Below are 24097 nucleotides of genomic sequence, written 5' to 3'. Positions count from 1 at the left end.
GCTCACCTGTTCTGCCAAATCTTGCATGAGCAACAGAGCTGGCTCCTGGTCCCTTGCTCTCTTTCCTTTTTCCCAGCCATGAGAACATCAAACACAGCACCACCATTTCCCTGGCTCCCTGACCACCTTCCAACTGAGCAAGGCATTTTCCTGCCCTGGCCAGTTCTAAACACACTTCAGATTACAGAGAGTTCCAAAAAAGACCCTGTATCTGACCCCTTAAAACCAAGGTGTGTTTTCTTTAAACCAAAAATCCAACTACCATTGCTTGGTCTAACTTTTGAAATTCTACTGCTGACACCACCTAAATGTGTTTCTGTCCACTTCAGGCTTATGTTTCAGATACACAGACTAAAAATAACAGACTTCCTACCCAAACTGTCTTGCCTGCAGCTTTTTCAGAAGCTTGCCTGTCTCCTGGGAGCAGGAGGCAGCTCACAGTGGCACATCCCAGTGCTGGAGCTGCTCTTACATAAGCCATGTGGTGCAGCCAGTCCGTGTCTCCATAATGTGATGGCAGGGTTATTTTTACAGTCTCATGGCAACAGGTTTTCTGCTCTGACATGTTTCCATAGTAGTAGCAGGAGGAGGATCAGGTGCCTGCCTGCCCTAAAAGCTTTGTTTTGCTGTGCAGAATGTGTTTAGCCCCTTTGTTTTCTTACATGGAACAGAACTCAGCTCTGCAGTGCAGGGGGCCAGCTGAGCAGCCAAGCATCCCTGTGTCAGCTAAAATACCTCATTCCAGCCCACTGCAGCTTCCAAACTGGGAAATTCTCAGAAGCAAGGGAGCCAGTACCTTGTACTGAGCCTGTGTGTCCAGAGAGAAGTGGGAGCTGCTGCCCCTGACACGAGGGGAGAGTGAACTTCATCCATGAGGGTGTCTCCCACCCCAAGCTTGGGATCAGCACCACCACACTTTCTGCTGTGCTGCCAGATTCCTGTTTCTTCATTTGTTTCTTCCTAGGACACAGCAGCCACAATGAAAGCATTAACAGGCAAGTTACACAGCACCTTCCTCTTCCTGCCTGTAGAGGCAAGGTGATGTTTCACTTTCAGGTGAGGCTCTACTCGTGGGTTGTTAGTTAGAATCCACAGCCAGAGATGATGCTGCACACACTGAGGTGTGCATGGCAAAAGGAACAGTGTGAGTCAGCTTCTCCAAGTATAGAGAATCCAAGTACTGCTTCCCATCAGTAAAACACACAACTAGCTTCAGGAGAGTGCCCAATAAAGTCACCACAGTGCCTGCAGTCATTTTTGGAAAACATTTGGTCCTTTTGGTCTCCTATTTCCATAAGAGCTCACACACCCATTCTTGCTCCCCAGTGAAGATGTGCATTCCCCTCCTGTGCCAACAACTTCAGGACCCAGCAGAACACCTGCCAGCACCGGATGATTTCTGCACCTAAATGTGTGTTTGCCATGAAGTTCTCATTCACAGAACACCCAGATCTCCCCCTCTGCTGACAGGTCAAAGCCTCCACCATGCTGCTCCTTCCCTGTCAGCCTACAGCATCAAACTCGTGGACTGAAGCACCTGAGCAATGACAGTACCACAGCTTCATGCAGGAATCAACTCCCAGACAACCAGGGACACAGCTGAACAGCTGAAAGCAGAGGACATCTCTCTGCTATTAATATCTGGGGTTAGCACAGTTGTATGGTCAATGACAAAATGCTGCAAGACCAGCTGCTGGGAACAGAGTGCTCCAGCAGCAGCACGAGTGGGAGGCACAGTGCACAAGGACCTCTGACAGAGAGCTCTTGTGCAAGTCCTGGCTCCAACATGGGCTGCAGTCCCTTGGCAGCCCCATGCTGCCTTGTTTTCCCACTCTGAAGGGGCAACTTGCTTCCTTACTTTGTTCTGCTTTTGGATATTCATCATTTAATCACTATGAAGGTTAGAGGATTATGATCAGTTGCCAAGAAAATCATGAAACCAGACCGTCCATCCCAAACAGTGTAATAAAACCCCTCAGAAAGTGATAAACATCTTCACCCCACCCTGCTCTCCCTGTTCACAATGCAAAGTGAGTCTTTCAGAAGATGAACTTGAGTTCAGAGTCTCCCTGGCAGCTGGCAGTGTGTGAAGTGTTTACCTCCAGAACCCAGCTGAGGAGATATAACAGTATATTAGGGAGAAACAGGCAGTTTTACCAATGCCTCATTAAGAAAAATGCCTGCCCACAAAATCATTACCCTGCTAGCAGGCAGGAGTGAGTGTGAAGCAATAGGAAATCCAACCCTAAATCTCTTTCCCATGTGCTGAGCCAAAGAACATTCTGAGCTTGTTGCAAAGTTTCTATTCCTGTTCTTGATGATACTAAAGAAAAAAAAAATCCCTTTGGCTTCCAGAAAGAAAAGTAAAAAAAAAAAGTCATGCTGAAGCAGCAAGTGCTGAGGAAGGTTCACAAAATGAGCATTAACCCTTTTTAATTGCAGATGTGGGTGTCTGCAGGGAACAGGTTCCCAGCAGAGTGTTCAGATATCTCTCTGAGAGCCCAGCAGCACTGTGATGACATCAAGGACTTTCATTCCAATTAATTTCTTTCCTGACTAACTGAAGTTACTTTGGCCCTTTACCTGCAGGCTGCCTTAGCAGTAATTTTGTTTGAGGCTGTGAACATAGTAGATTGTACACATTAGAGCTATTCCAGACCAGAAATGAGCTTAATTTATTTGTTCATTTGAAATAAAACTGTCCCCAGTGGCACCATGTGAAATATTGGGCTGAAGCTGACAGGACACATTGCTGTAACAAGTAATACCAGTGACCATGTCTTGTTAGAAGAGTTAATTTAGAGGCATTTGATAGAGCACCAGCAATCTAAGTCACATCTAAGGGAAATTGCCTTACCTGTGCTTCTGCTTGCTCTTTACATGACTCAGACTGAAAGAATAATAATCGTATTTTTGCTTGTCATTTTTGTAGTGCTATTTGCTGTTTCTGTTTCTCTCAACTCTTGTAATGACACATCAGTTGTGTTCTCAGGTTTCTGCTGTTGCAATACTTCTGTTGCAAATTCAGCAGATAAATTTCTGAGAATTTCAGCTGAATTTCATGATAAATATTTTTCACTTAACTAGGGAGAAAACCTGTGTTAAAAAACAAACAAACAAAACCAACCAAGTCAAATTCTGTTTTAAAGGGGCTTTTTGTTGTTAAGTACCCTCAGTTCCTGGTCTGCATCTCAGTCACAGCACCATGGACGTGGTGATGTTCATTGCTGGCAGCCAAACCACTCTGGGGGGAAGTTTATCAATGCTGATGGGCACTGCTGTGGGACACATAAGCAGGAGAGGTGATCATAACCCTCCAAGTGCTCTGATACTTGTGATTTGCTGGTATTTGGAGGGGAATATCTTCCAGAAATAGCCAAGTTGGCAGGGTTTCACAACAGGGCTAGAGATCTGACAGAGTTACATGGTGCTGCACCCAGCTGAAGTCTGATACTCTGATTAAAAGCAGCTATATCCTTCCAGGTGGCAGCTTCCTTCATGTAACCAGTTCACACAGCCGTACATCTCACTTGCTGCACCACACCAGCTCACTCAGCCTGCAAACCCCTCCCTACCTGCAAGGTGTGAAAGCATCACGAGACACCCCCGTGCCAGGGCCAGCAGCTGACCCGACACTGTAATCCCCTGTCTGCTTAAGAACACATTGAGGGTTTCAGATCCTGACAGGTTGGGATGTCACAGCCCAGGAGATCAAAGTAGCATTTGTCACTGCTAATCCCCTTCTGGATGAACACTGGATGAAAGTGCTTGTCCATATCCACAATGAGAACCTCCAATGGCCGTGGCCCACACTTGGGAGTTGAGCACTGTCCAGTTTGTTTGATCACTCACCTGCAGTCCTGAGACATCCAAACAATTACACAAAGTCATTCCCAACAGATGAGCACACATTTAGTCCATGTGATTTGTTTTCAATCATAATCTCCACAGCCCAGCAAGAATTCTGAGTGAAAGGCCAGAGACCATAAGGCTGGGGCCACCAGCCACACTCAGCAGTTAAATCCTCCAGGGTTAACTACTATGCACCTATAGGAGAAAACAATCTCCAGGTCTCCATCAGAAGTTCCCCAGAACAATTTACATTCTCTCTGCTATCAGGGTACTGCAAAAATTCTCCCTTCCTTAGTGACAAGAGAGATTTATAGAAGAGAGCAGCCCATAAAATGGGATATTAATGGGGAAAATGGGAAATACACCATCCTCCATTATGCTCAAACACCATTCTCAGATTCATGAGGAATCTGACAACCTATTTTTTCCCTTCCATCCTCCCTCTCTCTCTCCCTCAGCTGCCACCTCTTGGGAGAGGCAGCTTAACAGTGACAGCTGTGTGCAGCAATGCCAGCCTTGCTGTCCCTCTGAGGTCTCAGAAGCAAAAGGCTAAGCTACATCTACCTCTCAGGAGTGCACTAACAAGAACATAATTGAGTTTAAAGTAAAAAAGATCCACATTATAGATGCACAAAGTGACATTAAAGCAGAAGGCTGGCCCAGCCTCACACCTAAAGCTGCTACCAGGGAGATCACCTGGCTGTGTGTCAGGGGAAGAGGCAGCACAGTTAAGTGGCTGCAGCACACGTGCAGCTGGCAGGGCAAAATCAGCTCACCTGCACCTGCCAGAGATGCCACAGCAAGCAGCCAGGAATAGCCTGGAGGCAGCATGTCCCCCTCCCTAGCCAGGAGCAGTCAGGTGCAGGCTTTTGTGCTGCCACATTTGTGAGAGGAACACCTGGGCTGAAATAAAGATCCAAGACAAACAGACACTGAACAAGCAAATATGCACTTCTCACTCTGACAGTCCTCTGTGCCCCAGCAACAGTTATTTTCCCTGTCTGTCCCTAAGCATTTTCTCAGTTTTCAGCCACCTGAGCACAAATCCAACACTGCATGATGCTATCTGACCAAAAATAATAAAATTCAGAAGTAGTCGACAAAGTAATGGAAAAGGAAATAACAACAGCCCTTAGTGCTGTACCTTAAGGTGAGACACTGGTACAAGTTGCCCGGAGAAGCTGTGAATGCCTTGTTGTGATAGACCAAAGTTTGCTTAGATAAATTGGTTGAGCCCTGCGATCTATTATTTCCCAGATAACCCACTTTGACAAAGTGTTATTGCATCAGATAAAGGAAAAGGCATATAAGAAGCAGATCCTGCAGAGGTGGGCTAAGGTTTTTGTGACATGCCAATTTCCTCCATCCCTATAAGGCACAGCTTCATGTGACAGAGTAACCCTCCACCCCAAAGGGAGGTATCGAGGCATTTCCCCTAAGACTGAACACATATAACCCATGGAAGTCTTTGTTGTGTGTGGGCACCTAATGGATGAAGACTGTGACCATCATGCAGACCACAGACATTGAAACTGCAGTGATGAAATCTCATTACTGGATCCATGGGTGGTGATATTTTTTCCTCTCCCCTGCCTTTTGTTGTTCTTTCTTTCTCTTATGTTTCCACTTCATTTTACTTTTATATTTTTATAGAAAATAATCAAAACAGCTGTATGCTTCTTTTTCTTTTAATTTGTTTTAAAACAAGCCTGCCCTATATATGTACATTGGTCATTCAGTGTAATTTCACCCTAATTCTCCCCAAGAGATGTATTAACAAGAACCTCAGTTACCACTCAAGGGTGAGTGCTAACACCCATCCCTGGAAGTGACCAAGGCCAGGTTGGATGGGGTTTGGAGCAACCTGGGATAGTGGAAGGTGTCCCTGCCCACGGCAGGGGGCTTGGAACAAGATCTTCACGTCACCATGTCTTAAACCTTGGCACACCCTCCCCCAAGGGTAGGGTACTCTGCACCCGCTACTCTGGAAAGGCTTTTGATCATTTAGAGCGAGTGTGAACCCTGCTGAACTTTCAGAAAGCGAACTGATGGATTTTTCTGTCTCCTAAACCATCAAATTGAGGCGGCATAACTTTTGGGAAGATGTGTTAATCAAATGAAAGCTATCAAACTCAATACAGCAGCAAGTGTGACACGTTGAAAATCAAATAGTTCTCTCCCGTGAATCACCCTGTCCTTACATTCTGTGAACCCAAGGAAGAAGAAAGGCTGCCAAAACTCAACCACTAACAGTAAAACCAGGAGTGACATTTCAGCTTTGTTCTGAGCTGATTTGTCAAACTGACATTTCCAGTGATCTGATGACACCAGTTTTCCAATGAAAAAGGACTGGAGAGAGACAGGGTGACAGCAGCAGCGACAGGCCAGCCGAGTCCTGTAGGTGTTTGCAGGAGTTGGAAGTGACAAGGTTCATCTGATGCATCTAATACCAAGCAGTAGAACTGCACAGTCTCTTTCTTACCCTGCTGGAATCTTAGAAAATCCTGAGTTGCAAGGGACCTACAAGGATCTAAGTCCAACTCCTGGCCCTGTGCATGATCAACCAAAGAATATATAGTATAAATATATTATAACATATGCATATGTTTTATGTATATATGTAACCCAGTTGCTGCCTAGTGTTAGATGTACCTGAGATTGGATGTTTTTATATAAATATGTACACAAAGTGTAAAAAATCAGATCCCAAAAGAAATATCCATCCATTTGGAAAAATCCATTGTAAAAAGCTTTATTGTTAACCTGGAGAATGGTGAAGAGTATGGCAGGAGGTCATCATGGGAGAACAGGCCAAGCACTGGCAGAAGGAGAGGATGAAAAAAGAGCAAATGAACAAAATGCCTGTTGGATATTCCCAAAGAAAAGACAGTCATTCTCACCTTCTTCAGTCAATTATACATTTCAGTTTTCAGGAACATTCCCCCACCTTGTGACTTGCCAACCTACAGATGGGAGAGCAGACTTAGTGGCTTTAATGTTAGCATTTCCTGCAGTTTCCCAGAACTTCAGTGCAGAAGACCTGCATAACCTGATTCATCAGCTGCTCGTGTGCAAGCGTGTTTATTTAAGGTTATGGGGGCAGGGAGATTCAACAAAAACCCCCTCATGTTTGTGTTTGGAGGATTCCTGGAGGAAAGGCAGAGCAGGCAGCCTATGGGGAACTCCCACAGCACCAAATAAACAAACTCTGTCACACGTTTCCAGAAATATACGTAACGCAACATATGTTGTTGGGAATTTTAAGTCCCATTTAAAATTTGTGTATGTTACAGAAGAACTTAATTAAACAGGGAAGACAAAAAAGGTGTTGGAGAACCATGCAAAATGAGCAGAAAAATCTTGAAGGCAAATCTATGCAAAATATTGCATAGAAGAGGGTGAGGAGTGGCCCAGATAAGGCAACCAAGGAGCACAGCTCCCACACTGCTGCCCAGGTCCAGCTTCCTCCAGCCCAGGATGTGGCACTGGGCACATCCTGACCTACAACTGCCTATTGAGTGTGGGAGTGGGCAACCCAGGACATCACAACACAGGGCTGCTCCAGAACACAGAGCAACAGAAGGAGTAACATGGAGTTTATTTTTACTTGCCTGCAAGTTTTGAGGTCAACCACAATCTATTTAAGTTGTTGGTATAATTTCAGTAATCACAGGCTTTTCATATATCCTTATTTACTGTGTTCTGGTTATTTACCATGTTAATTGAGGTTGTGGGGCAGAAAATCAGTTTAATGTAAGGGTTTTGTTGCCAATTAACATTTCCCATTTGTAGAGTTAGATAATCAATAGCTGCTATCCTCCTGGTTGTAATTCACGAGTTAGTTTGCATAATTACCTCCCAGTTATTTCTCACAAGGGTAAGACAAATCCTCCTGTCCCAGCCTCCTCACCAGACCTGCTGCACAAAACAGAGGAACTGCTCACTTGCAGGGGTGTGTTTTTAATTATGCATCACAGCACAACACTTAGGATGTTAAATGGCTTGAGTCGTCTGGCACGGGCAAGGCATTTCTCAGTGTCACATTATATTGTCAGGATTTCTAAAGCAAATACAATTTTTCCTTAACCCCCAGATCACTGGCTGAAGTGGAAGCTGCTGTGTTCAGCGTAGCTCCATGTTTGTTCAGGGGGACAAACATGACTCAAAGCATAAGGCTGCCCTTCTCTACCTGTAGGGCAGGGAGAAGTTCATGCCAACCAAGTCCACCCCACCTTGTGCTCCAGACTGGTAATGGATAGCCCTTCCTGGAAGAGTTCAAGGCCGGACTGGACTTGGGTTTGAGCAACCTGGTCTAGTGGATGTTGTCTCTGCCCATGGCATGGGGATAGAAAGACATTAACTTTAAGATCCCTTGTAACAAACCAAACCATTCTGGGTTTCTGTGATGACGGAGCCTTCCATAATCTCTTCACAGTCTCAGGCTGGAATTCCACCCAGTAAGTTTACACCAGACTTGACATCTAACACAATGGGATTTCCCTAAATCCAAATAGCTCCATCTTTGGGGGCTGCCCTAATGCTCGTTAACCAGAAGCCAAATTAGCCACCTGTCCTGCACACGCCACCTTCTTGCACACCTGCAGCTGAACTGAAAGATTTCAGAGCATGAACTCAGCCAGAACCCCACAGTCAGAACCCCTGGGAGCACAGTCTGTTCCTCCACACAGAACTTTGCACTTCATACCTTTACCACTGAATTAACTTTGGTTCTACAAATAAACAGAGCTGACTTTTGGCAGCTGAAATAAACTCTTACACAAGAAGCAGTGTTTTGGTGGTACATGTTGATCAGAAACCTGGCCAGGAGCACTGCTGCTCCATGTTACCTTGCTCTGCCCAATTCTTCCTGCGGGTTTCCTGCATATTTTCCTCTCCCCCTGAAGAACGAAGGCATCCATTCATCTCTCACTTTCCTTGGGAGAGCACACACTTACCAGTATCATGACCCAAATGATGCCAGGGTTCTTGCAAAATTCTTCCACAAACAAATAGTACTCTGAAGGCATTTTCAGGGTCTTCAGAATAAAGGCACGTTTTCTTGCCTCAGGCTTCCCCGCTTCCCTTTCTAACTGCTTCTGAAACCTCTTCAGATCCTTTGCTAAGCAGCTGTTCTGACTCAGCTGGGTAGGAAGAGAAATACAAGATTCAGCACAACAAATGCTCCCACAGTATGACTTGCTTTAATTGCCCTTGAGAAGCTTCTGGGGATCAACTGCACCTCATATTCTGAGAGGAAAAATAAATAAATATAGATACCACTGATAACTGCTTTTTCTTTGTGGAGGAAGAGGATCGACTTCAATTTTTGTCTCTCTGCATGAGCACTAGGGGCTAGGACAGGGCAAGTATTACAGTACACGTTCCACCATTCCTGCTGTAGCTTTCCTGTGCAGCCAGCATCCCCCTCTCCAGGGCAGGCAAGCGCCCACAGTGACCCTGCAGCAGCTCAGCCACAGCACTCCTGAACCACTGCCCGTCAACCCAGCATTACAAATCACCCTCCACAGAGTCACAGACTGGTTTGGGTTGGGAGGGACCTTAAAAGTTCATCCTATTCCATCCCCTTTCCATGGGCAGGCACACCTTCCACTAGACCTGGCTGTTCAAATGCCATGTCTGGTGAGGGCTGAGGCTCCCAGTGGGATCACATCCTGCTCAGCCACTGTGCTGCAGGAGACATTGGCCAGGAGAGGACTGGGCTGTAGGTGTTTGTACATTGGAATGGGCTGCCCAGAGAGGTGCTGGAATCACCCTCCCTGGAGGTGTTTAAGGAAAAACTGGAGTAGCACCCAGTCCATTGGTCTGGCTGACAAGGTGGCGCTCAGTCATAAGTTGGACTCCACGATCTCAGAAGTCTTTTCCAACCTAATTAATTCTATTATGCCTGTGGCATCTAAACCTACCCATAGATACCAGCCATACTCCCATACACAGTGGGAAGTTTGGGGAGGGGGGCGGAGGGGGCACAAAGAGCATATGGGGCTTAATATATTGCCCCGGGGACATGGAGGAGCTGGGATACAGAGCTGGGAACCCGCCAGGAGCCCCCCGGGCACCCCCCGGGCCCCGCTCCGAGCTAGGCCCGACCCCCGACCCGCGACCCCCGCCCGTCCCCATGGCAACCGCGCCGCCGGCCGCCAGGGGGCGCTCTCGGCACCGCAGCCCCGCAGCGCCGGCCCGGCCCGAGCCCCCCGCGACCCCCGGCCCGGCCCCGAGACCCCCGGCCCGAGCCCCCCGAGACCCCCGGCCCGAGCCCCCCGCGACCCCCGGCCTGACCCGAGACCCCCGGCCCGAGACCCCCGAGACCCCCGGCCCGACCCGAGACCCCCGGCCTGACCCGGCCCCGCGACCCCCGGCCTGGGGCCCCTGCGGGCCGGCGGCGACAGGCAGGGCGGGGGAGCCCTCAGCCGGGCTGGGGAGCCCTCAGCCCTGCCCCTCCTGCGGCCCTGCGAAGTCCCCAGGACAACTCCTGCAGCCTCCCGGGCAGGGTATAAGGATCCTGCGGCACCTGGCTGCAGGTGGGCACGGGCAGGGGTGGGCTTGGAGCGGGCAGGGCAGGGCAGGGAGGAGTGTGGTGCAGGCAGGGGTGGGCACGCTGCGGGCAGGGCAGGGATAGGTATGGTGCATGCAGGGGTGGGCATGGCGTGGGCAGGGGTGGGCATCCTGCCGGGCGCTTCGCCGCGTGGCCGCACAGACCTTCCTTGATGGAGTAGGACAAAGGTTTTGTTCTTCTCCCAACAGTGCAGCCTTGTGCGGCCGCGGGCAGCGGCGACAGGCAGCAGCCAGCGCGGCCCCGTGCTCCCACGCCACGGCGCAGGGGGGGAGCCTCTCCTCCTTTGTCTGCTCCCGGCCAGGCAGCGGCCGGTGCGCGGCAGCGCCGGAGCAGCCGGGGAAGGGCCTCGGCAGCAGCGGCGGAGGACGGCGGCCGCGGTCCCCCCTGCCCCGGCACAGCCACCGGCCCGGCCTCGCCGCGCTGGGAACGAGCAGCGAGCCCGGGGGAGCCAAGCTCTTCATGACGGGAACCCGACCAGGCAGCGCGGACGGCAGCTGCGCCCGGGGACGGGGAGGACGGCAGCATTGGGGACAAGGACACCCGCGCCCCGTCCCCACCCCCGGCGCCCGCCGTCGGCCATGGGGAACGGCATGAGCCAGGTAAAGGGGAGCGCTGGGGCGGCTGCTCTGCGGCTCGGTCGTGCCCGGGCGGCTCGTCCGGTGCTGGAGCTGGGAGCCCCTTACCTGGCAGCTGCCTCTGCCGTGCCAAGCGGCGTTTCACCTGCCGGCACCGGGCTCGGCTGGTTGTTTGTTTGTCTGCCGGCAGAGCACACCGGAGGTGAAACAGGCAGGGACACTGCGCTGGGACAGCTGACAGCTGCCCGGGGAGGGGTGGAGGGAAGGGGTCACAGCGAGTTCCTTCAAGGAAGGGGGGAACTTTTCCCAATACCTTTAATCCCAAGGAACCAGCCACAAGCACACACTGTAAGCCCTGTATGACCCCGAGCCTGGTGGTCCCGCACCCCCTGTTCAGCGGGGCTGGGCTGTGCATGGGGCTCGGCACCACAGAGCAGAGGGGATGGGCACTATTCTATTTATGTGCTGCCCCGTTTTCTCCTCTGAGGAGCGGGTCAGCAGGGTGCTGGGGACAGGCACATGCTGTTTATTCATGGTTCAGTGTCCTGCCCTTGGGAGCTGCCCTTGCTAACTGGCGCTCTCCCACCCGCTCCTCTCAGTGCCGCAGCTGTGAGTTAAAGGCACCCTGTCGATAGGAAATTGATCTAAAATCACAGGAATCACAGAAAAACCCCACTTCTTTAAGCTGTTCAATCGAGAAAAACGTTTCCAAATGTGAGCAGTGAGACAAGTGTGAGTCCAGCTGTGCTGGTGAAAATCACTTCCACCCGCCCTGGGCACCAAATATTGCTGCAGGGAGAAACTGGCAGAGAACTGGCTTGATACAGGATTGAACTCACTGCCCAGGCTGGGAGTGAAGGAGAATATAAAATAGCTCTGGCTGACAAGGTTTGCAAGATGTCCTGCTTCTACATCTGCAGTGCTGTTAACAGAGGCCTTGTCAAGTAATTATCTTTTCATCATGAGAAGTGGAATTTCCATAGGGAAATGAGCTGAAAGCATGGTGTCCAGAGCAATCTGTGCCTGAGCTGTGAGAAATGGGCTTCCTGCAGTGTAGAGTGAGGGGAGTGCAGCTCAGGGCTGGGAGGGGGACAGCTACACTCCCTAGAAGCTTCTCTGTGCCTGTTGCTTTCCCATCCTTCGAGCAGCAGGGCTTCCACAGGTCACGGGTATAGTCCAAGGCTGTACAAAGGTGTATGCAACTTGCTGAGCTCAGGTAATAAACCCCAATGGAGGCCTAATTGATGATAAACAAGAGGAGCAATAAAAAAATCCATGTCTGGCTCCCAGCACCCATGAGAGTGCAGTGCCAGGGCTACATCCAGCCCCACATCCTGGATGCCAGGGCAGTGGCAGCCCTGGGAATGCACAGGTCCAGCTGCCCTGGCACCGTCCCTGCCCTGGGGCTGGCAATGGTCATGTCAATGCCAGAACTGTGTTCCCTCCAGCCAAGGTCAGCGCTTCCCAGCGTGGGTTCCAGCACAGTGGGTACCACAGCACAGGGTCACTGCTCACACTGCCGCTTCCCCTTGTGTCCCACAGATCCTTCCTGGCCTCTACCTTGGGAACTTCGTTGGTAAGTGGAACCCAGCTGCTGCAGAGAGTGGGTTTGCTTGAGCTGGTGTCTCCCTGCCTGCAAATGCTGCCTGACATCCTGCCTGCACCCACCACCCTGCCTGTGCCCACGATTCTGCCTGCACCCACAGCCTGCTCTGCTGTCACCCAGCTTGGGTTGGCAGTAGTGGGAGTGAAAACACTGTGGGAAAGGCAAGGCAGAGACCCCTGTCTTTGCATGGTTTCTTTATTTAACAGCTGTCGTGAGCTCTTGGGATGCTTGGGGGAAAGGAGCCAAAGAGGAAATATGGATCCTGTGCCAGCAGCAGAGGAGCTGGTGGTGCCACATGGGTGCAAGGGAGCGGGACTGGGGCACTTCAGTCAGTCAGCACTTCCCCAGTGTTGCACCTGTAGAAGAGGCCAGAGAGGGCTGCCCACCCTCAAGAGGCAATTTCCCAGAGGCATAGTTACCCCTTCTCACACCAAGTCACTATTTTAAGGAATTTTCATTGTCAGGGGACAGTTAATGACCAAGTGTCAGCATCTGCCATGACAAACGAGCATTTATGAGTACTCCTGCCTCTCTGATTGTCTCCTTTGCCAGCCTGATTCCTGCTGTAAGCACTGCACAAGTTTAAAACCACTGGTGTGAATTGCTAAGGAAATGTCACTGGCGTGGCAGCCCTGTTCTCCCTTTGCCCCATGGAGCACTTCGGGTTGGGCTGGGGGAGCTGTGGCTTGCTGGGAGCAGAGGGACAAGGGCACCCAGCTGCCAGGTTCATCAGGGGGGTTCCTGTGAGCAGCCTCTGCTGTGGGGCCTGGGTGTGATGACATCCAAGCACTCCTCATCACTCTGCCAAGCAATCCAGGGTGACAAGATCCTAGGCCTGCAACATTAAGCTCACAGAGGCATCTCCTCCAACTGGAAGTTTTTCCAGCCTCAGTGAGCCTTGATTTCAGTGTCACCACTTGCTGTCACTGCCTGCTGAGGCGGATGGGAAGATGGCAGGTGTGTGAGTCCTCATCTCCCTCCCCAAACAGAGTGCAGCTTCCCTGCAGAGCACCTCCCTTGAGACTCACTCCTATTAAAATTCACATCATACCGTTAGCACTTCCCGGGCTGGATTCCTGAGCCAAGGTTTTACACCACGTGAAAGTTTAGAAACCCAAAAGAATGAGATGGGGAAATGTTTCCCCTCCTCTCTGGCCACACTTGCTGCATCTGCTGGTTGTGGCATGAAAGGGAGACATTTGGAAGCTGCTCAGCAAGACAAGCACGCTCCCCTCCCTGTGCACCAACTGCTGTGCTGGACCAGAGGCCAGGATCACATCCAGAATGTTGAAGCATTGGTGAGAGGCAGAGCATTGCCCCAAACAGCCAAGGACACCCCATTTCTGTCCACACAGCTGCAGAGAGAACAGACCAGAGAGCAGCAAGTCACTGCTCAGGTGTTTTCTACAGAAAATCAGAGTTGATATAAATTGCTGCAGCTCCACTTCCATAGTTCATAAGATGAAGCAGTTCTCTCAGGCTGCAGCAAGTTCCAGTGCTGTGTGTGTGTCTGATCAAGGAGATGTGGGCAGGGCATGTCTCCTCCCAAAGTGGGGACAAGTACGGGCAGGAGGGACACAGCCTGCTGACCCAGAGTGTTTCTGTGCAAATGTGAATGTTTCAACTAGCATGAGCAGCAGGGAGGAGGGATCATGGAGAGGCCTCTGTTTTGGGATCATGGGATTGGCATTCCAGCTTTCCATGTTTGCCCATGTCTGCATTGCTGCATGTGGGGGTGGGATGCAGTCGATCTTCTGGAGCAAGGCTCTGTGTGCTGGCTGGCTGTAGAAGCAGGGTGGGAGCACTGTGGGAAGAGAAGGGTAGGAAATAAATACATGTTGATGTCTAGTTTTATCCTTCAGATGCCAAAGACCTGGAGCAGCTAAGCAGGAACAAGATCACTCACATTGTTTCGATCCACGAATCCCCCCAGCCCTTGCTAAAGGTAGGGTCCTGCACCAGATGTCACCCTGTAGATTCCTGCAGCTCCTTCCATGCTGCATCTTCCTTCCCCCTCTGAGAATCCTATGGCATGTACACCTCTCCCTGGTCACTGATCCCAGAGGGGCTGGGTGGCCCCCTGACATGGGAAATTGGCTGTCATGTGACTATAACCCGACCTTGAACACTGACGGGAAATAATTTCCAGTTCTCCAGACTCCTCTTGTTTCCCGTCCTCTCCCACGAGCTGCTGGTGTCCACTTGCTCTGCCCTTCACCCCAGGGAGAGTGTGGCCCCATCCCCATGCTGGGGGGATGCTGTGTGGGGGAAGCAAAACCTTGTAGGCAGCTGTGGGCGAGGAGCAAAGGTACTGCCAGCCCTGCTCTGACCATGTGTGACACCCTGGCTGCAGTGCCTGAGCTTCTCCTCTTCCTATTCTGTCTTCCAGGACATTACCTACCTCCGCATCCCCCTGCCTGACACCCCTGAAGCCAACATGTGAGTACCCTGGGCACGGTGAGGATGTGCAGGGAGGTAGGAGGGTGACCAGAGGTGAGGGTTCACAGCTTCTCAAGCCCTCCATTGTGCTCCAACTCCCTCCAGCTCCTCAAGCACAATGACCCACAGGCTGGAGATGTGATGCCACAGTGCAGGGGACCACCCCTGGACCCCAAGAGCATCCCAGTTCAGTGACTGCTGGGAGGGTGTGAGCCCTGGGGTGAGGTGAGGGGCAGCCACTCCACAGCACCCATGGAGAGGGGCAGTAAGTGTCCCCCCAGGAAGTGTGTGGGGAAGGGAGAGCACATAAAGGGTAGGGAGCCAGCCAAGGGCACAGGCATGGCTGGAGATTCAAGCAGCAAGCGTCCCATTGCCCCAGCATGAGTCACACAAGTCACAGGGCAGCCCCGTGCATCCCCAGCACAGTGTCCCCTTCTGTGTCCCCAGCACAGAATGAGCTGGCAAATCCACCTTTCCTTGGGAACAAACAGCACTGAGCTGTTCAGGTCTCAGCAGTGGCTGGAAGATCCCCTAAAACAAACATACAGGGCTGTTCTGCCTGCAGCTAAAAATGCTGTTCCACCCCTGAAGTTCTTATTCTGTCTGGTTTATTTTTCCTGCTAGCAAGAGGCACTTCAAGGAATGCATCAGTTTTATCCATCAGTGTCGCCTTCGTGGAGGGAACTGCCTCGTCCACTGGTAATGCTTCTTGCCCTGAGCCTGCTGCTGTGTCCCCCCAGCTCAGCAGATACAGCCCCCAGCCCCTCACTTTAGCTGCAACCCCTGATCAAAGCCAGCCTGTACCACAAGGCTCTGTGCCAGTGGACCCACCCAGGATCCACCCTTGGATGTGGCTTGTGACTCAAACCCAGCGGGATCCAGGCAGTCCTGGAGCCGGGGCAGCTTTTTGCTGCAGCTGAGTGTGCGGGATGAGCAGGGTTTGGGGCAGGCAGCCAGGCAGTGGCTGCTGCTCCCATTCCCTGTAGAGGAGTGGGTATTTATAGGCACTGATATCCAGGACCTTGGAAGGTCTCAGGCCTCTGGGAGAGCAAGTCCTTGGAGAAGAAGAACTGAAATATCCGAGGCACAGGGGTGGAGGAAGAGGCAAGCATTGGGGCCACGGTGTGCCACTAACACCAGCCCTTCTGCACTTTCCCTTGCCAGCCTTGCTGGCATCTCCCGCAGTACCACCGTGGTCGTTGCCTATGTCATGGTTGTCACGGAGCTGAGCTGCCAGGAGGTGCTGGATGCCATCCGAACCATCCGGCCCGTCGCCAACCCCAACCCCGGCTTCAGGCAGCAGCTCTCCGAGTTCAGCGGCAGCGCAGCCCGCAAGGTGGGACAAGCCTCTGCCACCTGTGCCCTGCCCCGTGGCTCAGCCTGCCATGGGTCTCAGAGCAAGGACAAGTCCTGAGGGGATTTAATTTCTTCCCTGCTCCCTTTGCTAGCAGGCTTGGACCTACCCTTGTAAACCAGCACTATATTTTACTTCTCGCTCCTTCCCCAGGTCCGCAGGCACCTGAAGCAGAAGTATGGGATGTCCCCTTTCAATGACGAGGAAGAAATAAAGGCCTTGCTGCCAGCAGGGAGAGAAGGAACGTCCAGGACAGAGGGAGCTGTGCAAGGACTGGTCCCAAGAACCAGAGACATGAGGAGCACAAGTCCCTTCCTGCTGAGGGTGAAGAGGACGTTCTCCTGCATCCCGGCTTGTCTGAAGTGACTCAAGCCAAGGGAGAGCAGTGAGCATCACCCAACAGCCTGGGAGAGATGAAGGAGATGCAATACAGTGGGACAGGGAGCGCTGGGCAGGAACCTGCACAAAGCCCAGCTCCTTCTTCTCTTCTAGGGTGGGAACGTGCCACTCGCTCTCTGGGCAGGTTTCATGGATGCTGTTGGGCTTTGCAGCACATGCTGGGCTCATCTTCCTCACATTCAGTGTGCTGGGGACACAGACCTCTGTCCCTGGGTCACTGCAGGCTCCTGCTTGGGGCAGAACACAGAGGGGGTCTCTTCTGCCACAGGCCAGTACCCAGGTTGCCAGCAGCAGCTTTAGCACTTGGGTACCCGCTGCATGGCCTCAGGGTGCACAGGAGAGCCGGTGCTCCCCTCAGCGGTTTTCCCACCAGCAGCACAAGCTCCCAGCGTCCAGGTGGCTGAAGAGCAGGGACACACCAGTGTGCCAGCAGGTAATGCCACCACACAGGCTTCCAGGCAAGGGTCCAGCTCCAGACTGGCCAAGCACAAGCCCTGAGCAAGCACTGTAGCTTTAGGAATCCATTGCACCCCATTCCCACCTATCCCAGGGCACAATCTGTAGCAGGTGGGAACCAAGCATTTAACCTGGCCAGACCTCACTAGAGCAGAGCCTTAAGCCATTTTGCTTAAAGACTTTATATGTTCCCCAATAATAAATACCTTTCTCTGTGGTCTGACTCTCCTGTGATGGCCAGGTTGAAACAGGGATGCCAAAGGGGAAGGTCCCAGCATGGCACCAGTCTGGAGCTGCTGCTGGCCACTCTCTGGAGTGGGCTGGGGACACTGGCATGCCCAGACTGCTGCCTTGTGGCAAGGTGACAAGGGAGGCCAGAAATGTGAGTGCCAGGGCAGGGCTCACTGGGGACAAGCACTGCTCCAGGAGAGGTTGGGAGCAGCAAGTGGGAGCTCACCTGGAGCCTGTTTCACTGTAGCCTCTCCACTCACTGGATCCAGGAGCACGAGGTCCAGGAGTCTACTGGCTCCTCCAGCTGCTGGGAGTCTGGCACCAGCTGACTATCACAAGCTCCAGACCTGTCCCATTTACACCTTTTCCTAGAGCAGAGTCCCAGGTGGGAAAAATTCTGAGGATGCCCAGCTGGGTCATCAGCATTGCCCCTGTTGGGACTCGGAGCAGGTTTCTGGGGTCCCTCTCATCCCTGCCCCCTTTCTTCTATGGGGAAGGGATCCCCCAGGAGACAAAGCTTCAAGACCAGGGTTCCTTCCTGCTGCCAGCATCTGCCTGCTGAGCTGGGTGCTGCCTTGGGGTGACCCAGGCAGATTGAGAGTTCCACCCTCTCTGGGTAGATCCTGAGCAAACTGAATAACCAGGGGTGCATCGTCCTTCACTGCTCCTGCACCATCTGCCATGGGAGCCCACTCTCCTTCCAGGTCCTTCAGGCTCCTCTACCCATGCCCTTTGCCTCAGGCCAGGCTCTCCAGCAGCTCAGGCCAGGCTGCTCAGCACCCAGCAGGGTGGAAGCCCTGCAGCCCAGGATCACACATCTGGGATAGATGTGTGCCCCATGCACAGATGCACCCTCTCACACTAGGACACCTTATGCCCAAGGTGTTTACACCCAGAGATTCCCCTGTTCCCACTGTAAACCACACAGGGACCTCCAGCTCAGCTCCACAGCACAGCAGAATGTATTTATTTTGGCAGATCTGTTTTACAGTGCTTGGAAAATCCCAGACAAGGGCAGGGTTAGCTATGAGTTAATGTTTGACTGCCTTTTGAAGCTCATTTTGGCATGACAAGTTTAAGGGTTAAGCAGCTTCACTTTCCCCGGGAAGGGAGAAGCTGGTGAGGAATACAGTGGGAATCCGGCTCCTGAGCGTCCTCGCTGATGCCCGGGTAATTAGATCCCGCGGGTCCTGCGTCACCAGGCGCTGCCACAGCACATGAAATCCCCGGCCGGCCGATCAAACTGATCCCGGCGGGCCGGGCTGACAAACGAGCCGGCGGCTGCGATTATCTCCCGGCCTTGGATGTAATCAGCGAGGCCACCGGGAGGATGTGCAGTGACTCCTTGCCATAGCACTGCTTCCCAAGGCAGAAAGGGGAGATGTGGATTCTCTGTCGGTCAGTTCCCAGGCCCCTTTCCTAGAACACGGCCCTACAGCTCACCCAGATGGAGGGCACAGGTGGTGCCTGGGCTTCACTGTGCAACAAAGGGGTCGCGGGCAGGCTCAATAAGGAGAGAAAACTCCTGCCGGTGGGGCTCGCTCACGTACCCCGTGCGGCCCCATGTGCCCTCTGTGCCACGTGGCTGTGCCCTGTCCTCACATCCTCTGGGAAAGCCCAGGACTGGGCTCTCTGCCACTGATTATTCATTTGGAGACTTTGCAGCTCCAGTAGCTCTCAGGAACTTCGCTTCTCCTCTCGGCCGGAGGTGACTTTCTCTGACTCAGAGCAGGAAAGGAGACCTTGGTGACTGCAAAAGAAGACTTGGGGGGCAGCAGCCGGGCAGAGGAGCAGGGTTTCCCTGCACAGCGACATGAAACTCTGCAGCAGTGATAGAGGAACCGACACCGTTGTCACCTCAGGGTGGCCCAGTGACTCAGCCCGTGCCCTGCTGGGGCCAATGGGGCGCTGGTGCAGGGTGTGTCCCACCCCGGTCCCGGCAGCCCTTGGCACAGCTCACCCACCCATTTCCCGTTCGACTCAGCATCCAGAGCCCCACGAGGCAGGTGTTAGCATTAGGGCAGAGGAGAGATTTCAGAGATGGGGACATGTGACTGTTCCCACCACCCTGAAAACCCCGTGCTCTTCCCGCAGCTCCTTGCAGCTCCCCACACCCATGGATGAGCAGCTGGTCCCATGGGAGGACGCAGCCCCTGGAGCTGGAACGTGTCCGGCTGGGTCCCCAGTGCAGGAAGTAAAGGGAGTAGGGTCCCTCGTCCCCTTCGGGGAGCATGTGGGAGACCTGACAGTTTTAGAGTAAGCATTTGGGAGGGGTGCAGGAGAGTTCCGTGTGCCTTCTGGGGCCTTTTCCCCTCTCCCGGGGATGCAATGTGCCTGCCCCTCTCCCGCGAGTGCAGGGTGACTGTTGAGAAACACACCTAGTGCAGGTATCTCGGTATGTAAATTACCAGTGCGAGCTGCACATTGTGTTCTGCACGGCAGGAAAAGGCTGGAGCCCCAGGCAAGAGCCGGCAATGGGCGCCCACCCTTTGCCTAACAAAGGACACTTCCCAGAGTGGGGGTCAATCACCCAGAGCCTCTGCAGGAGCCAGTGAACAACGGGAAGAGAGTAAAATCACCACTGGCGTACATGGGTGCACACATTGTGAGGGTCTGAAACCTCGGGGATGCCTTTGTCGGGGGTCCCTCCCAGAGGCACCAGCTCCAGCTCTTCCCATTGCTGTAACCGTCAATTACGACATCACTTTTTCCTGAACACGGATGACTGACGCTGCTGCGTGGGGAAAAGCGGAGCAGAAAAAAAAAATTTAAGAACCGTCCCCCCTCCCCGCCTTGGGGCAGCCAGAACCTGCGTCTTGTGCCAGGAAAGGGAAAGTGAAAGCTGGAGCCGCTTTCGGTTTCGCCGCCGGGCCGCGATGGCGGAGCCGGGGTCGCCCATGCGGCTGAAGGAGTGGCTGATCGCGCAGATCGACAGCGGCCGGTACCCGGGGCTGCGCTGGGAGAACCGGCACCGAACGCTCTTCCGCATCCCCTGGAAGCACGCCGCCAAGCAGGACTACCGGCAGCAGGAGGATGCTGCGCTCTTCAAGGTATCCCGGGCTCCCCGCGGTCCCCACCCGGCCCTGGGGATGGCCCCCGGGCTCCGTGTGCCCTCCCGGGGCTCCCCACCGCCCGGGGCTCCGCACCGCCCAGCTCCGTGCGCACCCGGAGCCGCTCACCCAGCTCTGTGCAGCCCAGCTCCGTGTGCCCTCCCGGGGCTCCCCACCGCCCGGGGCTCCGCACCGCCCAGCTCCGTGCGCACCCGGAGCCGCTCACCCAGCTCTGTGCAGCCCAGCTCCATGGGCACCTCCAGGGCTCTCCGTTGCCTGGCTCTGTGCGCAGCGCCAGGACCGGCTCCGTGCACACCCCTGGCACACACCGCCCAGCTCCGTGCACGCTCCCGGAGCTCCCGGTGTGCTCCCCTGCCACCCCGCAACCCCCCCAGCTCCCCGCAGTCCCCCAGGACACACACACCGCCCCGGCTCCCCGTCCCCACCGTGCTGGACCCCCTTGGACAGCCGAGCCGGGGGTCAGGTTGTGGCAAACCCCCACAGAACAGGGCACCCTCTGTCCCTCAGGCTTGGGCCATCTACAAGGGGAAGTACCACGAAGGGACGGACAAGGCCGACCCCTCCACCTGGAAAACGCGGCTGCGCTGCGCTCTCAACAAGAGCACCGACTTCCAGGAGGTACCCGAGCGGAGCCAGCTGGACATCTCCGAGCCTTACAAGGTGTACCAGATCGTGACCGAGAGAGCCTGTGGTGCAGGTGTGTTCCTGCCGTCCCTCCTCCTGTGCCAGATGTGGGGCTGATACCTGAACGATGCCCTTTCTCCCCACTCCTTTTCCTCTCTGGGTGTCCCGGGACAGCCAGCTGCCTTCCCTGGGGCTGTTCCTGCTGTTTGCCAGGGGTTTACCTATTCTTTCTTGCTCTCTGCAGAGGACAATGACACACAATCCCCAGGCAGTGAGGACCAGCAGGTGAGCCTGCCCTGTGCCATCCAGGCAGGGGAGAAGGTGGGACCCTCAAATCCCCCCCTCACCCATCAGCTGCTGCCCTGCTTGCACACTGACTGCATTTGTCCCGTGGGGCATCAGAAAGGGTCCCCTGTGCCACGCACTGCCAGGCAGGGGATCTGCTGGCTTTTGGGGTCCGTAGTAGAGGAAGGAGCTGGCTCAGGATCCCCCACTGCCCGCTCAGCCCTCACCAAGGCTGCTCCTACCACCAGGGCAGCACTCCAAGGAGTCCAAAGAAGGAGGAAAGCCAGGACATGCTGGAGAGTGTCCACAGCCCATGGAGACATGCCTACGTGTCTCCACAGCACCGGGTCTCTGGTCACCCAACTGATCAAGGTGAGGAGGGTCCCTCTCGGTGGGATGGGGTGGGGGCAGGGAGTGCACTCTTTTGCCAGGATCCTGCTCTCCTGTCACTCATGCAGACAACACTTGTGGGGATTGAGGTAGGTGCTGAGGATTCCCACCCTACCACAGCAAAGCCATACACTTAGGGGATATGATGAGACCCAGTAATGAGCCAACACGGTGGGACATGTGGGCCCAGGGTCTTGGGCCAGGAGAGTGCCTGGGAGCCCTTGGGGTAACTGTCCATGTCCTTTTACCACCTCATCTCTGCCCTGGTCCAGGGTGCCTTGTGAGGGGAGTCTTCTATGGCTGGAGCCCAATCCATGGCCAGCTTCTGCCCGGACCCCAGTCCTACCTCCCTGTGGAGGATGTCAACAATTCAGGTAAGAGCCGTGTTGCAGGCAATGTCCTGGGTAACCCCACCAGCCCAGACTGCCCATGAACCGACCCTCCCTTTGCCCCAGACTGCTGGCTCCACATCCGCCTGTACTACTGCGATGTGCTGGTGAAGGAGGTGACCACCCGCACGGCCGAGGGCTGCCGCATCACCACCAGCATCGTGCCGGCCGACAGCGAGCACCTCTACGGTCCCTCCTGCATGGAGCAGATAAAATTCCCCCCGCCGCAGGTGCTCAGCAGCCATGGCCATGTGGCCTGCATGACTGACGTGCTGGAGCGGCTCTTGCCCCACCTGGAGCGTGGGGTGCTGCTGTGGGTAGCACCTGAGGGGGTCTTCATGAAGCGCCAGTGCCAGGGCAGGGTGTACTGGAACGGGCCATTGGCCCCACACAAGAACTGGCCCAACAAGCTGGAGAGGGAGAAGACCTACAAGCTGCTGGACACCCAGCAGTACATACAGCGTAAGTCCCTGTGAGACCCTGCTCCCCTCGGGAAGAGGGGCAGGTCCTGCTCTGCTGTAGCTGATGGGGCTGTGAGCACCCTGTGTCCCCTGACAGGGTTGGTGTCTTGCAGAGGTGCGGGAGTACCTGAGCAACGGGCAGCTCCTGCCTCAGTACCAGATCTACCTGTGCTTTGGGGAGGAATACCCCACCAGAGATGAGCATCCCTTCCAGAAGCTCATCATGGCTCACGTGAGTAGCCAGGCACAGGGACCATTGCAAGGCAGGGACACGGACCTGTGCCCATCCTCTGTCGTTCTGTGCCTCCACAGGTGGAGCCAGTGTTCGCTCGGGAGCTCTTCCATCACGCCCAGCGCTTGAGGCCGACACTGCTCTGCAATTCCCCCCAGCCCTGTTCCCCTGGCACCTCCAGCCATGTTCTCCATGTCCTCAAACAGCTCTGCCAGCCCTGAACTGGGTGGGAGAGGTGACCCCAGTTGCCAGAGTGGGAGGCTCTGAGCCCCATGGCTGCATTCCAGCTGCATGTCCCAAGGCAGGGTGCTCAATGTATGGGACCAGACAAGGACAGATGTTAGCTGGGTGGGCAGGTGTTGCTGCCCCTGTGATTGCTGTATTTATTGCCCAGGAGTCTGCCAGGTGGGGTTTGTTATGTGCCTATTCAGCAATCCAGGGCAGACCTGGCCCTGTCCTTGCAACTTATGCTGCCAGGACTCGTTGTTACAAACCTTAGAAATAAAGGTTGTGTTTTCATATGGGTGTTGGGGGCTGGCTCTCGGGTGAGGGGCTGATGCTGGTCCAAGCGGGAGCACAGGTGGCTGGGGAAGCTGAGTCCAGACAGAGCCTCATGTGAGCAAAGCCCCAGCCACAGAGTGAGACAACCCCTGCCCCAGCACTGGCTCCAGACCTGTCCTGCCCCTTGTCCCAGCCCCTTGGCAGGAGTGAAGGCAGCAGCGCGGTGCCTGTTAGCTGCTCTGCTGACCTGGCAACACAGAGGGTTGTCCCAAAGGCAGTCAACCACCTGTGTCTCTGTTTGCACTCATGAGCAGTGTGATGGAGCTCCTGGGGTCTGTGCTGTGCCCAGAGTTTTGGGAACAATGCCGGAACCTGGCACAGGAGCCAGCACAAGGCCAGGCTGGGGGCAGGGGCTGAGGCACTGGGGTGGGCAGGGGGCAGATGGGCATCCGAGGGCAGGCAGCACCTCAGTCCTGCCAACATCCCTCACTCAGCCTCACTCCAGACCCAGCCAGAGCCCGGCTGCTCACCGTGAGCAGGACAGGATGAGAACCAGGTCGTGGGAACCTTCCGTGGGAAAGGGGGCTGGGGAAGCCGGGGGCTGCGCCCGCCTCTGCCCTGGGGAGGCCGGGGCCGTGCCAACCGCGGGGCCACTGGC

General features: G+C 54.2%; 2 protein-coding genes and 1 non-coding gene across 5 annotated transcripts; 2 read left to right on the top strand and 1 right to left on the bottom strand.

The window, feature by feature from the left end:
* Positions 1–6588: 6588 nt before the first annotated feature.
* LOC110468995 (uncharacterized) lies at positions 6589–11234 on the bottom strand. Of its 3 annotated transcripts, none has more exons than XR_013340894.1 (4): positions 11110–11234; positions 8808–8993; positions 6753–6815; positions 6589–6670 (listed from the first exon to the last, which is right to left on the bottom strand). It is a non-coding gene; the product is annotated as an uncharacterized LOC110468995 (transcript). The 3 variants fall into 3 exon arrangements; XR_013340895.1 differs by lacking the exon at positions 11110–11234 and adding an exon at positions 10570–10622; XR_013340893.1 differs by lacking the exon at positions 11110–11234 and having other exon boundaries at positions 8808–9254.
* DUSP15 (dual specificity phosphatase 15) lies at positions 10575–17478 on the top strand. Its single transcript, XM_021527380.3, has 7 exons — positions 10575–11025; positions 12544–12577; positions 14470–14552; positions 14997–15046; positions 15671–15745; positions 16211–16382; positions 16554–17478. Exons 1-7 carry the CDS (start codon positions 11005–11007, stop codon positions 16764–16766), a joined length of 648 nt encoding a protein of 215 aa, XP_021383055.2. The 5' UTR covers positions 10575–11004; the 3' UTR covers positions 16767–17478.
* Positions 17479–19622: 2144 nt separating this feature from the next.
* Positions 19623–23457, top strand: LOC110468994 (interferon regulatory factor 4). Its single transcript, XM_077787007.1, has 8 exons — positions 19623–20536; positions 21065–21254; positions 21426–21466; positions 21715–21838; positions 22129–22230; positions 22312–22707; positions 22820–22938; positions 23019–23457. The coding sequence occupies exons 1-8, from the start codon at positions 20363–20365 to the stop codon at positions 23157–23159; spliced, it is 1287 nt and encodes a 428-aa protein (XP_077643133.1). The 5' UTR covers positions 19623–20362; the 3' UTR covers positions 23160–23457.
* Positions 23458–24097: the final 640 nt, after the last annotated feature.

Source organism: Lonchura striata, chromosome 17, assembly GCF_046129695.1.
Source record: "Lonchura striata isolate bLonStr1 chromosome 17, bLonStr1.mat, whole genome shotgun sequence".
Taxonomy (NCBI): Eukaryota; Metazoa; Chordata; class Aves; order Passeriformes; family Estrildidae; genus Lonchura; species Lonchura striata.
The sequence above is the reverse complement of the archived record's forward strand: the minus strand, read 5'-3'. Positions and strand labels throughout refer to the sequence as shown.